Source organism: Terrapene carolina, unplaced genomic scaffold (genome assembly GCF_002925995.2).
Source record: "Terrapene carolina triunguis isolate 2854851 unplaced genomic scaffold, T_m_triunguis-2.0 Scaffold23, whole genome shotgun sequence".
Taxonomy (NCBI): Eukaryota; Metazoa; Chordata; order Testudines; family Emydidae; genus Terrapene; species Terrapene triunguis.
Genome location: NW_020664374.1, coordinates 19,686,697 through 19,705,171, shown reverse-complemented (window position 1 = coordinate 19,705,171; position 18,475 = coordinate 19,686,697). Strand labels below are relative to the sequence as shown.

General features: G+C 41.7%; 1 protein-coding gene across 1 annotated transcript in view; it reads left to right on the top strand.

Annotated features, from left to right (window-relative positions):
- The first annotated feature begins 873 nt into the window (after positions 1–873).
- The window catches only part of LOC112105119 (MAP7 domain-containing protein 2), a 127,839-nt gene continuing 110,237 nt past the window's right edge, over positions 874–18,475 (top strand). The window contains exon 1 of the mRNA XM_026649838.1: positions 874–1,086. Coding sequence (XP_026505623.1) covers positions 1,035–1,086 — 52 coding nt within the window. The 5' untranslated portion in view covers positions 874–1,034. The remainder of the gene's footprint in view (positions 1,087–18,475) is intronic.

Below are 18,475 nucleotides of genomic sequence, written 5' to 3'. Positions count from 1 at the left end.
ATGGATCCAAATTCCAGGTGCCATCTTTTCCTAGGAGCGTGTGCGAAGCAGTCAGAATGCACCTGAAACTTGACTATCATGATCTACCTCTCACTGATTGTCCTCGGCACTAATGATTTCTTAAATAATCGCGCACCTGGATCCAGGTGTTTTCTCCTCACTTGTCCCTAAATGTAGCAGGATCCAGCTGTTCGGTAAGGGGGGAAGGGGGGAATCGTCCTCCGCACGCACACCCCGGAAGGATTATGCCTGAGGCGCTGAATCTGTACTGGTGAAGAAAGTTTTCCTGCTGCTCGGTTCAAGAATATTCGTGGAGTTAAACTTTGTACTAGAATCTGTCAAGCCAGGGCAAGATCCTTTCAAACCAATTTCCCTCCACCCTGGGAATCAGAAATATTTGAGAACAATGGAGAGGCCAAGTGTGCGAAGGCTGAGGTGATGGCGGGGGGTGTAGCAAAAGAGACTTGACTCCAGAAGCCCATCTCTTGGCTGCCCCATCGTCTAGTGGCCAGGCTGTATGTCAGGCGGCATTAGCCTGTAGCCCGAAGCCATCAGAGCTCTGAGGCCAGGGAAACGCACCAGCCGCTTTGCAATTGCCCTTCACCTCCCCCCACCGGCGCGCCTAGAGGTGGCTGCTGGAGCTCGGCTGCCTGCGCAGGAGGCAGCGGCCGGGCCCCGCTTAGCGCCCACCCGCCAGTTCAGTTGCAGGGCCAAGGGCCGCTCCCCGGCGCTGGTGCCCGGGGCAGGGGGCGGGCGCGGGACGGGCCGCCACACGCCGGCAGCGCGCAGCAAGCGCCGGGGAGGGAAACACCTGCAGGCGCCGGAGCCTCCACCCCACCCGCTCTGGGCGCAGCGAGCACCGGAGCAGCCGCCGCCTCCCGCCCCGCTGGCAGCCCGCGCCGCCGCCTCCCCCTCCCCGCAGCGCGGCGTCAGGTGCCGCGGAGCGCCCAGCGCGCCTGTGCGGCGGCCACCCGGAGCGCAGCGGGGCCGCAGCCGGGAGCAGGAGCCGCGCTCGCCGCTGGCCGAGTGAGAAGATGGCGGAGCCGGGGGCTGCGCGTACCTCCCCCCCGCAGCCGCGGGCGCCAGGTGAGGGACGGGCCGGGGCGGGCCCGCTAGGTGCAGGGGCAGCGGGCGTGGGGGGACCCCCCTTCCCGCGGGGTAGCGGGACCCGCAGGGAAGCCCCGCGGAGGTAGGAGCGGCCCCTCCAGCGGTGCCCGGAGCCGCTCTCTAGCCGGAGCAGCCCCAGGGACTGGGGGGCCGGCGGAGCCTCCTTCACTAGCATGAAAGTGACAAAGACAGAAGGGGGCAGGTGCCCCCAATAACTCATGGGGGGAGGGTTGCAAATAACCAGCGGGGTGTGTGTGTGAGCGGGTGCGGAGGAGGGGAGCGCCAGGCCTTAGCAAAGGACTCCTGCTCCTGGGCGGGGGCCCCGGTGTTCGGGAGAGGCTCACGTTGGTGGGCAGTAGGCACTTGTGGAGGGGAAGGGCGCGTAGTGCTCATCCTGGGGGTGATGGCTAGATGTGGGGAGCCTTCCGCATCCAGGCACCAGTAAGAGAATGTGGAGAGGTCCCTCTATCCTAGGAGCACGAGGCCGGCTGTAAATAATGCCAGGGAAGGATTATCCCTGCGTCTGTGGGAGAGAGTATCAGTAATAGCTACAGAGGAAAGCTGTTAATGTTGAATGGTTTGCTGTTCTCTGGGGATGTCAAACATGATTTGGTTCAACACTATCCGAAAGGGAGTATGTGTTGTATGAGAGTAAATCTGCACAGAGCTCTGCTACTATTAGACTGGTATAGTTCTGATTCACATCCCTTTGCATACTTATTTTCATTTTAAAACTATGTTTTCTTTGTGGTATAGTAAATATTTGCCATGAGGCAGTTTTTAGGTGTCTTTAAACCTGTTCGGTTGGTCTTGCATGACAGCTGCATGTTAATTTCTTAACCACTAAATGTGTTGCCAGGGATGGAATGAGCTTTATTTTAGCCTAAAGTAGGGATCGAGGACAGAACATCTAAACACAATTCCTGCAGTGTCTGGGCCTGTCTATACTGGTAGGCCAAACCATGGAATAAACTGGTTAAGCTGGTATTGGGCTTGAACAATCAGTTTTATTCTCAGTCCTATGTAGGCGCAACTTCTAAAGGGCTCTCCTTTCCTGCTTCATTCTAAATAACCATATTGTAAGCTTCTTGGGGCGAGGACTTTTTTTTGCTCTATGTTTGTACAGCACCCAACACAATGGAGCTCTGATTCTAATTGGGATCGCTGGGTGCTACCAAAATATAAATAATAATTACGTTAGAACATATTAAAATGAAGTTCTTTAGTTGGTAGAGTCAAGCAGTTGAACATTAGGAAATACTAGAACTAAGGTTGCCTGTGAAACCTTATTCTTTCCGCTGCTTGTATGTGTGTGTGCATTATGATAGACACCTTAATAACCTGATTGCATACTATTTTTTTCCATATGACCTCTGCTTCAGTCAGTGCACAGAAGAGATAGTGCTCAGGGAATGAAGGAGCTATTCAATATATTTTTATCTCCATTATCTAATATGTGACCCTTGCACACCATATAAAACCATGTACTGAATACAGAATTAGTAATTTACTCATGGTGCTCATCCACTGTAGTACCTGAGTGCCTCACAAACACTAATAAGTTTATTTTCACAACTTCTTGGAGAGATAAAGTATTGTTATCCCTGTTTTACAGATGGGGAAACTGAGACAAAGACAGTGACTTGCTTGAGGCCACACAGTGGCAGAATTAGAACCTGCAACATCAATTCCTGACTACTCTAGGCCACACTGCCTTACTGTGCTGAGCAACAGGGCTGCCCAGAGGATTCAGGGGGCCTGGGGCAAAGCAATTTTGGGGGGCCCCTTCCGTAAAAAAAAGTTGCAATACCATAGAATACTATACTCTCGTGGGGGCCCCTGTGAGGTCCAGGGCCTGGGGCAAATTGCCCCACTTGCCCCCCCTCCCCCCCCACCCCCCCGGGCGGCCCTGCTGAGCAACCACAGCTCAGTTGCTCTTCAGAGTGTTTAGCATTGCTGATCATCCAGCCCTTGGTATCTCAAGTTGGGCCCCTAGAAAATGAGAGAGAAACTACTATTGACCATGTACCAAAATTCCACTTCAAGTAACTTGCCCAGCGTCATGTAGGAAGTTTCTGGTAGAGGGAGGGATGGAAGTGAGGTCTGTGTAAGTCACCTGTCTTAACCACAAGACCATCCATCTTTTATCTTTTTGCATTCCCTACTTTATTCTCTATGCACCTTCCAACTGCTAGAAAAGTGAGGCAGGGTCCTACAGATAAATCTCATTGACTATACAACTTCTCAGCACCATCCATTCTCTGTCCTGTCCTGTCCTGTGGAAAAGATAGTATGTTATTGTGTGATCTGACTGTGTCACAATGAATCTGCACAAGAATGAAGGTTGCATGGGCAATTGTAATAACTGCTGATCATGCATCATCAGGGTTTGAAACCTGAATTTTAAGCACTACAACAGAGTGTGCTATTCCTTCAACTACAGGACTAAATATATTAATTGGTAGCAGAAGACCGTTACCCTATTTGAACCTTCCACTAAAAGAAGTTGCATAATACTCTGAAAAATAGTGGGTTACATATGCATGAGTAGCCCCATTCTACAGACAGAATAGAAAATAAAGTTATGCAATGTGGCTGATTGGATGAGATTTGGGTCTGCTGTAGTAGAGAGCTGGGATATATTACTAGTCCCAGTTTAATAATAACTGTGAAGAGTACACAATTACTAAAGCACTCAGCAACAGAGTTTAGAACTCATGTTCTTCTGGTACACATTATTATTATTGTAATTTATCTTCTCCTGGGGTTCTCATCCCACCGTGGGCGGTCTGGGTGGGGAGAATAATATCTGCCCATCTGTGATACCCCTAGAAGTGGGCAATGGCCACTGGGACCATGTGTTGGGTGCAGGTGATCGTTGCAGCCCAGCCTGGATCTTCCCATCCCTTCCTCCGGTACTATAGCTGCTCTGGCAGCAACTCGGCAGAGTTTCTGTTCACAGGGATTTCCAGTGCAGTGTATGCTGCTATGGCAGTTGCTGTGGGGTCCAAGCCTTAGAATGTTCATGGGGTTCTTGCATGCTGCCAAAATCACGCAGTAACAACACAAGCCATGGTAGGGAAATAGCTATTTTCAACAGTTTTTATATTCATCAACATCTGAGCAGAATTTCATGGTACTAGTAAACTGCACTTTCCTCCTGCCAAAACCCTGCTGCAAATAATAAAGGTGATAGAGCTCAAGAAAGATGGCAATAATCTTTTAAAATGGAAGGTGTTAGGTAAACTAAATATTGGGGTCACTGTCAGTTCTCCATGAAATAATAATTAATAATGATGAATAAATACCAAATGTCAAGCTTTTGAGTTCCAGATCTTCATCTTCTGTTTCAGTGCTCTGTGACGTGTACTTAGATCTGTCCTGGAAACCTAAGCAGAGCTCAGTATTTCTGGTTATTTTTCCGGGACGTGTTTTTTCTTTCCTCGCAGAAAAGCTTGATCAAAACTAAGAGGATTTAAGAGAAAGGTACATATAGTGTCTAGTTAGGTAGAAAAGATAAACAGAGTGAAAATATAAGTAGCAAATTCTTACATATTCCTTCAGAATGTTGTTTTGTTTTTTTGCTACTGTGATGACAGCATTCATTCAGCTGACTTCTATAATATTTTTCAGTGTATAGCAAAGTATACTAATGTTGTTTTGTAATATTTATTTTCTTTTATGTGAGAAATTAATATTGTTTTCCCAAGGTGTTAATTTGTGTACCTGCTTTTATATGGTGTAACTATTTCATAACCGTCAATTTTATTTCAGAATAACGTAATGCATTCTGTAGTTACATAAGAAATGGCTCAGAGGCATTACCAGTTAAAATTATTTTTGTACTTTGATTAAAATGAAGTGAGGAACAGTATCTTGCCTCTTTGAACTGCAAAAATGGAGGGGAAAAAAGAAGAGTTGTTTCTTGAATGTAATAAGCTATAAAAGTGTAGCAGTGAAAAATCTGAACTTTAGGGTGTTAGAAAGCAGTCTTGATACCATACATAATATACAGATTTCAGTCTGCATTATTGGACTCTCATATACATATGTGGGAAATACATGAGGGTTAACTTAGATATTTGCTATTCTCTTTTTTTATGTTGACTGAAGGAGTTTAGGTGTATGTCATGTAAATAAAACTATGTATACTGCCCGTTGAAATCTTAAGATTTTTATAGTAAACACTTTTTATTATGTATTAAAACAATTATAATTTTCTTAGTAATTTTTTTAACTTTAGGTTTATTTATAGCTTAACCTAGTAAAAGAGAAGTTTTGAATATCCTGTTCATACTCTTCAGTCAGGTACTAACACCACATATCCAGTGCACTGAAAATTGAGAATTTGTGTTTGGTGGCCAGATTATTCTTATTGACTGTTCATGTAATAAGGTATGTCTTTTTTTCCTTATTCCTATCTGTGAATTCCTCCATTGTCAATATATTCCATGGTTGGCAGTACTAGTTGGTTCTTTTGCTTTCCTCCACTATGGTTATATTGGCAGTCTCAATGGCTATTAGCCAGTATTTTAATAGATTAGCAATTTTTAAATTAGTGCCTTTTTATTTTGATGAATACAGTAGTATTGTAATTAAGCCTGGCTCCCCTCAAATCATTGGATCTCCCCATGTACAAGCTGGCTTCCATTAACTTCATTGCAGCACTGTCTATGGAAGAAAAATCACAATCTCCTTCTGCTAAGACCAGACACACAAGCTGTTACTAAACTTTCTGGCTCAAGCTGCTCTAAATTTAGGGGCATTCTCTGTAAGATTCTCAATAGCAGTTAGTCTCAATTGGAATATCCATACTCAATTTCTGTGCTTAAATAAAATACAAAATTATTGTCATGTATAAAAGTTGTAACTAAATGCATCTATTCAGGCACTATAAAAAAAGACTAAGCAGACAAACACTATGTTATGAAGTGTGAAAATATTACCTATGTCCTGGTACAACCATCTCTTGCTCCACTCTGCCTTTTCCACCTTCCATCTCTAACTGGCTGTCACAATTTTTTCCAGCCTATCAGATTAGAATTTCAGCAAATCTTTGGAATTCTCTGTTTGATCCAGGTTCTCCTTGATACAATTACCTTTCACTTCATGTGAACAACACATTTTACCTAGGTCAGTACACCACGTTACTGTGATTTGAGTAGTACACATTAATACAATGTGTTCCTTTGTTATACACCCAAGTTTAACTTTCATACAGCATGTTTCTCTCATACTGTACATTAACAAAAGTTTCACTAATAAAACACCAACGTTCCTCTAGTACTGTTGTGAACTCGTTCTAGTTATTATTTAACCCTTCTTATTTATTACCATTTACTTTCTTTTGTATGAATTTACCATAAGTCACCTGCATTTGGCATTTAAATCACAGATGACTTGATATTATGTAAGTGAGGATTTTACCATTCTATGTATGTGTATATATGCATATATTTATATATATTGCCCACAGTCAGTTTCTCTGTTTTTTCTATGCTCTAATTTCATAAAACTACATGATTTTAAATTTGGAGCTGTTATAGTATACTAGGTAGTCTGCCACATTGCTTGTGTCCAATACCTGTTTTAGGGTCATTTAATGGGTTACTCGCTAATTCAGTGACCTGTAATCTTAGCTGGAAAAACATTTACTTTTCAGCAGAATAATATACCATACTGAGTTTTTAGAGATACCTGTCATTGTAATTGATCTCCCTGACTGTGACTAATGCTTGGGTGTGTGTGTGCCTGCACACCTGCCTCAGTGGGAGCTGATGTCAGATTGGTCTTCCTGCTGGGAAGTGACTTAAGACAGAGGAAATGCATTTCACTGTTAGAATGAAATAGGCAGAGACTTTCCAGGTTCTTATTGTTCTGTTACTTAAAATCTTATGTCTGACAGTCTCTGCCTCTCTCATTCAGATAATAAATTTAATTTTCTTTGTCTTGATTTCTGCCAATGGGCTGTCAAGATAGCAGTGTTTCCTGCTTGACAGTCTTTTCAAATGAATATTGTAAAGATCTTTAGTGATGTATTTTGTGTGTAATTAGATAGTGATTAAAATCTTTCATATTAAATGGCAGTTTTGCTTTAAAATTGTTCTATTTGGTGTTCATGGAGTATTTTTTGTTAAAGTAATAAAATAAGATGTTCAGATCTTCGACTGTTCCATCTTAGTTTTTTTTCTCTTCATTCCCTCCCTTTATTCATTAAATTATTATTTAAAAGATTCATGTAATTATACTTTCATTCAACTCTTAACATTTTTCTCCCTTGGCTCGTCTGAATTCTTGTCAAATGTGAGAGCAAATAGACCACATCAAATTGCTATATCTCAACTCTTGCTTACTGTGTGCCTAATTAGCATATGTTTCTGTGAATCTTAGCACAACAATTCTTTTTCCAATTTAATGTCTAAAAAGTATTAGTTATCATCATATATATATATTGTTCTTTGTTCAACCTGCTATTGATCATGCTTGTAATAGTCACTTCAGAATAGTAACAACCAAACCTCTGCTTTCTCTAGATTTTCTATAGACCCGTGGTGCGCAAAATGGGGGGCACTCCCCTAAGGGGTGTGTGCAAGAGGCACTCTGTGGTGCTGTGAATAAACTTCTGCCTTTTGCCCTTTTAAAAAAACAAACATACAAATATCAATGCTGCCAACCTTACTTCTGTGCTGCTGCTGGCAGCGGTGCTGCCTTCAGAGCTGGGCAGCTGGAGAGCAGTGGCTGCTGGCTGGGGGATTCATGTTGTTTGTGGCACAAGACGATTATTTTTTTAATCCTGCACCAGTCCCACCCTGCAATTCCCATTCCCACCTGCTCCCGCATTGTCTGCTGAATTTTTATTCCACTCCCGCTGTTATGGCAGCAGGCCCTCTTTGTTTCTATTGTGCTTTGTAACTCTAGTTTCTGACAAGGGATCCCAAATTGATAGTGACTGGAAAATGTGTTTATTTTTAAAGGCTCTCATTTTCCAATGAGCAGTGTTTGGGGGAATTGAGTAATATTTTAGGTAGCCTCTCTGCATATGAAGGTAAATGAACCTTTAAGTATTTTAAGTCACTCCATGGCTTCTCAGTATGCAAAGTTCTTTCTTTCACTTCGGTTGCAAGTTATTTTCCTTGGTCTATCTTTTTCTCTGATTGCTGTTTCTTTTGGATTGGTTTTGGTAATACTCTTAAACTTTCTGTTATAATATCAATCTAAACAGGGAAAACTCACATATGTCTGATGAATGAAAATACCTGTTACAAACTTCGTTTCTTAATGTTCCTTTAATATTAAATTATTTTCCTCACTTCATAGATGAGTCAGCTTTATTGCCTTCCATTGTCAAAATTTAGGCATTCCAGTCTTTTGTAGGATTTAATTTCCCCGAAGATTTCTTTATCCCATAATGAGCTGAAATAGATTTTATCATGTATTCAGTTCCAGATTTTTGTTATACCAGAAAATCCAGGAGATGTTTTTCTCTTCCTGTTCCAGAAATATTTTAATTTCTCCATTCATTTGCTCTCTCTGTTGTCAAACCCAACCCATTTAATGAAAGTTCATTTTTATAGTTTATATCTAATGTCAAATCACTCCTGACTGTGTTGTGGAGTGGACCAGTCCCCTTCTAACTTCATTGCATATGTTTCAGTTCGCTGTTGTAAAGTTGACTTGTCCGCCTGCAGTGTCTTTCTAAGTGGATTCTTCACTTCAGTGATGTTGGCCTTTTACATTCACTATAGTGCTTCTGCTGCATTTCTCATATCCAGTGACAGAAAGGTGACAGGGCACATAAAACATTCTTTAATCTTGCAGAGCTATTGGCTTAAGTAGCCATCTGAGAATCATGATGCTACTTGTCCCCCTTCTTGCTGTTTTAATAAATTTCTTCTCTTAATTGTTTTGTTTTTCCCAATTGTTAACATTAACTCCCTCCATTAGAGAAATAGGCAGTGTTAAATAATGAACAGTTGTAGAGATTTGGATATATGAAGGGAAAGGGCAGGAAGGGTAATGTTGGTGAAACCATGTGTCAGCTCCTGGATGCCATTGTAAAGGCTCCTTAGAAATATGTAAGAAGATAACAATGACATGATGTATACCTGTTGTTGTTTTTCTGTTCCAGTCAGATGCTGGAGGGCATATTGATCCCTGTAGTTTAATCCAGTTAGGTAAGCTCTAGCAGTGTCAGTACCGGGCAAATTAGTTGAAACAATAGTAAAGAATAAAATTGTCGGACACATAGAAGAACATAAATTGTTGGGCAAAAGTCAACATGGTTTCTGTAAAGGGAAATCATGTTTTACTAATCTATTAGAGTTCTTTGAAGGGGTCAACAAACATGTGGACAAGGAGGATCCAATGGACATAGTGTACTTAGATTTCCAAAAAGCCTTTGACAAGGTCCCTCACCAAAGGCTCTTACGTAAGTTAAGTTGTCATGGGATAAGAGGGAAGATCCTTTCATGGATTGAGAACTGGTTAAAAGACAGGGAACAAAGGGTAGGAATAAATGGTAAATTTTCAGAATGGAGAGGGGTAACTAGTGGTGTTCCCCAAGGGTCAGTCCTAAGACCAATCCTATTCAACTTATTCATAAATTATCTGGAGAAAGGGGTAAAAAGTGAAGTGGCAAAGTTTGCAGATGATATTAAACTGCTCAAGATAGTTAAGACCAAAGCAGACTGTGAAGAACTTCAAAAAGATCTCCCAAAACTAAGTGATTGGGCAACAAAATGGCAAATGTAATGTAATGTGGATAAATGTAAAGTAATGCACATTGGAAAAAATAACCCCAACTATACATACAATATGATGGGAGCTAATTTAACTACAGCTAAATCTAAGAGATCTTGGAGTCCTCGTGGATAGTTCTCTGAAGACGTCCACGCAGTGTGCAGCAGCAGTCAAAAAAGCAAACTGGATGTTAGGAATCATTAAAAAGGGGATAGAGAATAAGATGGAGAATATCTTATTGCTCATATATAAATCCATGGTACGTCCACATCTTGAATACTGCGTACAGATGTGGTCTCCTCATCTCAAAAAAGATATACTGGCATTAGAAAAGGTTCAGAGAAGGGCAACTAAAATGATTAGGGGTTTGGAATGGGTCCCATATGAGGAGAGATTAAAGAGGCTAGGACTTTTCAGCTTGGAAAAGAGGAGACTAAGGGGGGATATGATAGAGGTATATAAAATCATGAGTGATGTAGAGAAAGTAAATAAGGAAAAGTTATTTACTTGTTCTCATAATACAAGAACTAGGGGTCACCAAATGAAATTAATGGGCAGCAGGTTTAAAACAAATAAAAGGAAGTTCTTCTTCACACAGCGCACAGTCAACTTGTGGAACTCCTTGCCTGAGGAGGTTGTGAAGGCTAGGACTGTAACAGCGTTTAAAAGAGAACTGGACAAATTCATGGTGGTTAAGTCCATTAATGGCTATTAGCCAGGATGGGTAAGAAATGGTGTCCCTAGCCTCTGTTTGTCAGAGGGTGGTGATGGATGGCAGGAGAGAGATCACTTGATCATTACCTGTTCGGTTCACTCCCTCTGGGGCACCTGGCATTGGCCACTGTCAGTAGACAAGATACTGGGCTGGATGGACCTTTGCTCTGACCCAGTACGGCCATTCTTATGTTCTTATGCTATGTTCCTGCTTGGTTCAGCATGTGCAAGTGGTCAATTACCTGTCACACGTTAAACAGAAACAAGAATGACTGTTCTTTATTTTAATAAAATGCTCTTTCTAGTGTCCATGGTTTGTAATTAATTCAGTTTATGTATGTCATAGAATGCTAGAATTTTTAATGGGTCTTTGATCCACAAAGAAAGATACAGACTTATCATAAGGCTAAGCCAGCATGCTCCAGGGTATTGACTACAGAAAGAACTTTGAAGTGGTCTTTCTTTCAGTCAGTGAATGTGCTGCTCTTTTTTTTTTTTTTTTTTTTAAGAGTAAATTGGGTTATAGTTTGAGGAAAGCTATAATCTAAGTAAACAGTCCTTGCTTATCTATCTAGAATTAAATGTATTTTTATTAAATTTTAAATGTAAGTTTATTTTCTTGTAAGTAAAATAAACCCTTAATTTGAAAAATCTTAATCACAGAAACAAAGATGTGTTCTTTATGTAGTTAAGCAGACCATAGGGCACATCAGAAAATGGATCTTGCTCTCTGTCCCAAAAGGAAATAAATATAATCATCCATTAAATATCTTATTGGGGCATAAATAAATATTGCATTAATAGCATTTTTAATACTTGATGTAATGGTGCCTTTATTTTTGCAATACTTTCTGCATGGTACCATGACTGGATTTTAATAACAATAGTAATGCTTTCCATATGTATATTTCTTTCAATTAAAGCAATACACAAACAAAAAAAAATTAAGCCTCTGTGAGGGAGGCAAGTATTCTGATTTCCCTGACGGAAGAAGCTGAATATTGCAATTGAGACTTAGTCAAGGTCACAAAGGAAATCTGAGGCAGAGCCTGAGTTTTATTCTGTCTCCTGATTCCCAGTCCTATGTTTCAGCCACAAGACATCCTTCCCTGTATTCAAAACATTTTATCTCCTGTTATTATGTGCAAGTGTTCGTTGTTCAACTTCAAACTTTTTTTAGTAAGAAACACAGCTAACTGCTGTGTCTATGATTAGGAATGGCAGTTATGGAACTGTCTAAAGGCCTGGTCCGAAGCCTACTAAAATTGATGGGTGCCTTTCCATTGACATCAATGGGTTTTTGATCAGGCCCTGAAAGAAGACATCTAAGGGCTTCCAAGATCATGTTCCAGGATGTGGTTGTGTAAATTTTTTTGAGGCTAAATTCTAGAACAAAGTCTGAGTAGGAATGAGGCAATGGGAGATGGGCACAGTGCATAATATAGGTTGTTTAGAGAGAGTGTTCTATGGAGAGAGCAGAGTTGGAGAAATCACTGACTCCTACAGTCAGTGAAGTGACTGAGAAGTTGAAGACCTAGAAGAAAAGTCTGAGGCCTGGTCTACACTGGGGGAGGAGATCGATCTAAGTTACACAACTTCAGCTACGTGAATAACGTCGCTGAAGTCAACGTACTTAGACCTACTCTCTGCGGTGTCTTCACTGCAGTGAGTCAACTGCTGCCGCTCCCCTGTCGACTCCGCCTGCGCCTCTCGCGGCAGTGGAGTACAGGAGTCGACAGGAGAGCGCTCAGGGATCGATTATCGTGTCTAGACTAGATGCGATAAATTGACCCCTCCCCCCCGCGGATCGATCACTGCCCGCCGATATGACGGGTAGTGTAGACATACCCTGAGAGAGACACCTGCATCGAGACTCAAATAAACTGAGGTGCACTCATTTTTATAAGTTAGTGGGAACAGATCTTATTGTGTGCAGTTATTTTGACAGAATGAGGGAAAGTGCTTTTTGGTATATCTGTTTATTTTTCCAGTATATTGTTCTTGATCTGTTTTATGTAGTGTTCCTGAGTTTTAGATATTATTCCTTATTTGGATACCACTAGTACTGAATGTACCTTGATTTTTTTGTAAGTTACATATTGATAAAAGGGTGTATAGAAGAAAATAAGTAGGCTGCCCCTGGAGCATAGTGCATTTAAGCAAGCATAAGAGGGATCAGGGAGCAAGTGAAAAGGTGACTGACTTAAAATTACAAAAACCATTTGAAGAACGTATTTTTATTGAAGTATTCAGCACTTCTGGAACAAATCCATGATGGGTAAATATTTTTCTTACACAGGAAATTGGTGTTCCCCTTTCTGTGCAGAGACTATTACCTTCCATAATTTTACTTATTATTTTCCTTGTTTGGAGCTTATGGACAAAGTTGTTTAATCCTGACTCGAAATTTTTCTTGCTGCAGATACTATGTTTGTCATTCATGCGCTGATCAGGTGTTCAGAGCTTGAAAGCTTTACCTGACTTCTTTTTGCAAGGGTAATAATCCTACTGGCTTAAGTAAAGAACACCTATGCTGTCATGACCCCACAACCATGTATGTGCAACTTTTTTGGATCTACTGGGGAGCGTGAAGATTCAGGAGCGCCGCCAGCTTTTTTGCTGCCCTAGGCGGCGGAAGGTCCCACCCCTGAAATACCGCCCCTGACAGAGGCGGCGAAGGTCCCGCCCCCGAAAGACCACCGATGACCGGGGCGGCCGAAGATCCGCCGTGGTCGCCGCCCCCCAAATGTTAGAGACCTAGGCAACCGCCTAGGTCGCCTAATAGGTTGCGCCGGCCCTGTGAAGATTTGCTGATTATGTAACCAACCTAAATAAATCAGTTCTGGGTCTGGTTGCTGCTGCTCCTCCTGCCTTCTTGAGCATGCAGGAGGCTCTAGCTTCTCATCTCCACATAGGTTTGCTGTTCCTTACTGCTACCTTCCCTCTGAAAGGAGCAACTCCTGGGAGACCACTTTGCTCCCTGGCTGCTCCTTCCTTCTGAGAAATGTATTGGCTTCAGTTACTCAGGCCAACTCAACCCAACCACATATCTGATTGCCTTAGTTTGCCTCAAGACACATCTCACTTCATATCTAAGCACAAAACAAAATTGTGCAAAAGCAGGGGAGTCTAGGGCAACTGCTGTCTTTTCTTTCTGTTGCCTCAGAAGATTGCCTTTTAAAAGTAGTAAACTAACATGTAGGTTAATAGTATTGTTATAGTATTTGGGACAGCAAACAGAAGCCGTAAACAGTAAAGCTATGTAAAGTGTTCATGTGTATTAGGTATTTGTAATGGAAGGTAAATTGTGTTAATTTTAATGGACATGGTAAGTTAGTGAGCAGTCGGAAGACACTGGAAGTTTCCCCTAGTGCTTTCAAATAGAGCCAGGTTTGTTATCTTCAGAAATTTCCTAGAAGGGATTAAGTTAAGCAGTTTTGTTTAGCGAACAGTAATAGAAGAAAATTTGCCTACAAAAATACATTTAAACCACTTGCTCCCCTTGTTGGAAGTAAGGGGCGACTGAGGGGGAGGGATGTTGCGGAAGCAATGAATATCGCTCTCAGGGAGCAGGTAATGGATGTTAAGATGTGTGTTTGGTTGGCATGAGTTATTACCAGTTTGAGAATTTCACTGACAAGCTCTGAAAAGACACTCCAGCCGGAGGAGAGTTGTGCTGCCGCAAGGCCTGTCAACAGCGGAGGAGGATTATACAAGAATAAATCGGGCCTTTAATAAAAGCACAACTTGGGCTTGATGAGAAGGGGGAGAGGAGGAGGAGTGCCTGCAGCTAAGAGCCTAGATGGTGAGTTCCTGAGTTAATTACTCAAATGGAAGGACTTGGCTTTTGGAGATGGGGGGGGGGGGGGAGAAAGAGGGAGTGTGAGTGAAAGCATGGCAGTTATGTGGAGTTGCAAGGCAAGGGAGTGTTATCCCCAAACCTTTAAAATCATGAGAACAGAGACTTTTCAAAAGCTTAAATATATTTAAAGCAATTTCTGCAAAATGTTAGGTAACTGCTGTCCTTATGATCACTATATATTAGTCCTCAGGGAAACTTAAATCAAGATTGACACAAACCATGAATCAAATAAACCAGAGAATGTAGTGAACTTCATAAAAAAAAAAAAAAATCAAATAACTGGAGCCTTCTTTCTTTTGATTTAGGAATTTTTAGATTAGTCTGTAAGAATTTGCTTCAGGTATACACAGACAAGAAGTTGCAATTTTCTCCAAGTATTTCTCTCTGCAACTGCCCATCCTCTTTGTGAGGAACTGCAAAGAGAATCGTGAGAATTCTATGTTGCGGGCTACATAAGTTGAAATATTCATCTGTACATGATGTTTCTGGTGCATCAGACATGCAATCTGAAATGACACAGAGATACCCTGGATATCGGTGACTGTTTGTATTTCCTCCCTAAACCTCAGATGATACGTTTATTTTTAATTTTTGTTTTTTGTATGACTAAGAGTAGAAGCTATCTGTCATTTACATATACTGTATTATGATTCTCCTGAGTAACTTTCAGCTTGAGTGCCATCAGATCTTAAGGGAAAGCAGGAGAGGCAAGATGGGATCTCTAACACGGAATGGTTCCTTTTTCTGCTAGACTCATCATATGAGTCAGTCAAGAGTAACAGATTGGAGAATCCAAGATGCAGCTATTTTAACTTCTGGGCAAGTGGGATACATTTGAAATGATATAGAGCAGACTCTCATAATCTGCTGTGATTTTTTTTTATATATGCAGCTACTGTGTCCTGCACTAAAAAGGTACCGCTCATCAAGGTGCAACAGCAGTGTGTCATCAAGGTGTGGGAACGAACTGGCTGAGCTGCATTACCCAGTGTGTGTTAAAAAGAACTCTTCCTTCTTGGTCTCGCAAGCATCCCAGTAGCAGTCATTTGTTGGTTGCCCCGGGGAGTCAGTAACTTCTAGGGTGACCAGATGTCCCGATTTTGTAAGGACAGTCCCAATTTTGGGGTCTTTTTCTTATATAGGCTTCTATTACCCCCCCCACCCCCTGTCCCGATTTTTCACACTTGCTGTCTGGTCATCCTAGTAACTTCAGCAACCTGTGAAAGATCTCAGAACAAAGAAGCACTCACTTCCTATGGAATTTTGAACTCTTCCTCAACCATGTTTATCTGTGGCAGCTGAAGTTGGAGCTGAACTTTAAGTTCCCAGAGAATTGTAGATGTAGGAGAGACTGTGTAGCTGTCTCCATGCCACAGGCTTGCATTGGTCAGCACAGAGGGGAGCAGAGAGCCAAGACATGTAAACCCCCTGGAGGGAGGTGAGCAAGTTTCAGGGGGTCCACCAAGCAGGGCTGCCAATAGACTCGCTGGGGCCCTCGGCAGAAAGCTGAAGCTCCATCACATGGGGCTGAAGCCTGAGGCCCTGATCCCCACCACCCAGTGCAGAAGCCAAAGCCTGAACAACTTAGCTTCACGGGGGTCCTTGGCATGTGGCTCTGGGCAATTGCCCGGCTTGCTACCCCCAATGCTGGCCCTGGCTTTTATATGCAGAAAACAGTTGTTGTGGCACAGGTGGGCTGTGGAGTTTTTATAGTATGTTGTGGGGACCTAAGAAAGAAAAAGGTTGAGAACCCCTGATGTGAACTATGTCAAGTTCAAGTTTTAGAGTATGAATTTCACCTCTAACAGTGGCTTATTTTCAGTACTTGCATGTCCAGTTTCATATTGGAACAAATGACACACTCTTTAACACAAATTATGAAACTAAAATGTCCTTATTTGCTTTGAACTTTTATATGAAATGTCAAAACACATTGTTTCCCAGGTAGCAGTGGTGCTCCATAGTGCTGCTTCCAATCTCTGGTTGATCAAGATTGTTTCCCTCCAATGCTCGCCATGTCATGGTTATCCTTGTCTTAGTTATCTGGAATCTGACAGTTAAAATCAGTGGAGATGCTTCAGCAATGTGTTAGGCTAGAACTGTGTAGTAAATGGCATTGTGAGTAGAAGTCATCAGCTTATGGAACTTGCTTCCAAATAGGTGGCTTTCTGAGAAGGATGCTGTGCTTTAGGCTAACGCGGCTTACACTGAGATTTGGGTTTCACAAGGAAGATACATCTGCCAGTCAGTAATTATGGGCAGTAATAGGAGTGATGATTTGACCATGCTTTGTGAGTTGTAGAGCTTTTCAAATAACTTAAAACTACACTGATGGGCACATATTTGGAGGGGAGATAGGAAGGCAGGTCTGAGGTGTTTTTTACAAGTACCTGTATGAATAAAGTAAAGGGAAATTAGTCAGGTCAAATTTGATCCAAAACGTAGGTTTTTTTTAAATATACTCTTTTTACCAAACCAAACAAAATGTTTTCATGAAATTAAAAAAAAAATCTTTTAATTGAAAGAGCATCTGAAAGTGAGACTGATTAGAAAGCCAATGTGAAAATGATTAGGCTGCTTTCATTATCAAAGTTCAGTGGAATGTGAAGGAGTAAACACAGCATGAATACTAAAAATAGTGAATTTAAAAAAAAATATTTGCAGTATTAATTTAGAGTGCTTCTTGTAATAGGGTTAAGGATTGCTTACTTTACATTTTGTTTTAAATAAACCAATATGGTGTAGTGCAGTGGTTCTCAAACTTTTTTTTTTTGGCGGACCACTTGAAAATTACTGAGGGTCTCGGCGGACCACTTAATGATCTTTCCAAATATTGTTTGTACCGTTAGCTACCTATTGTAAAGCACTTTGGACAAAAGCACTATATATAAAAACCTTAATAATAGTTTTTCTTTCTACAAATAAAATCACACAACTCATATTTTAATATCAGTAGTCTTACCTTTCTAATTTGATGGATATGCCCTCTCTCTCCCGCTGCGGCAGCCCCCAATCTGGGGCTGGGAAGGAGGGGGGTCTCTCCAGGCATCACCCAGGTGTGCACCTTAGAGGGAACTATCCGCGGACCACCTGAATGGAGCTCGTGGACCACTGGTTGTCCACGGACCACTGTGAGAACCTCTGGTGTAGTGGACTGAGCATGATCCTGGAACTTCTGGGTTTTAGTCACAGCTGTGCTGTTGACTCACCATATATCCCTGAGTACTCTCATGTTCTCCTCCATGTCTTCCCTATCCCAGTAGGGATGATATCTAACAAGGGTGTTTTGAAAAGTAGTATTTGTACAGTGTTTTGAAAATGTAAAGTGCAAAGTATTAACTAAATCAGGCTTTTAAAAATAGCTCATCTGGTGAAATTAACACGCAGCTTGCCCACCTCAAAAGTTACCTTCCTTGTGGCCAGGAGGAACATGGGTGTCTGAATGGTGCTGGTGGAGTAGAGTGGGGAAAAATCTTGAGGGAAATAGTTTAATTCAATACATCTCGTTACTGTTCTTTGTAGGTGCAGGAGGAGCACTAATAGAGGTCTGTTACAAATTGGCAAAGAAGAAAACAAGGATATCTTGACATTGAATTTGTCAGTGAAAAATTATCTAGGGTCAAATTGTGGCCCAACTTGATGACCAAACTTCCACTGACTTCACTCGGGACAGGATCCTCACCCCTAGTATTTAGTTTATACCAAAATGGAGAAGTCTTCTGAGACATAGGCATTTCTTTAAGGTGTCTAGTTGTCATGTTTATGGTAACATTGAAACTATCATACTAGAAGCATCCATGCATAGCCAATCTAAACTGTGCTGGGTTAACCATGCAGGATGTAGGAAAACGGTGTTTTGGGTGAAGCTGGTGTGTGAATGTGGCACAAACAGCTGTGATAGGCTTGTCACTAGAATGTATCAACTGCAGAATTGGCATTCAAACCCCTAAATCTTCTGTTGTACAAAATAAGGCTCCACATGTTGGGAACTGAAGCAAAATTAAGCACATCCTTTAAACAAAACTTAAGAGACTTGATTGTACATAATAGATG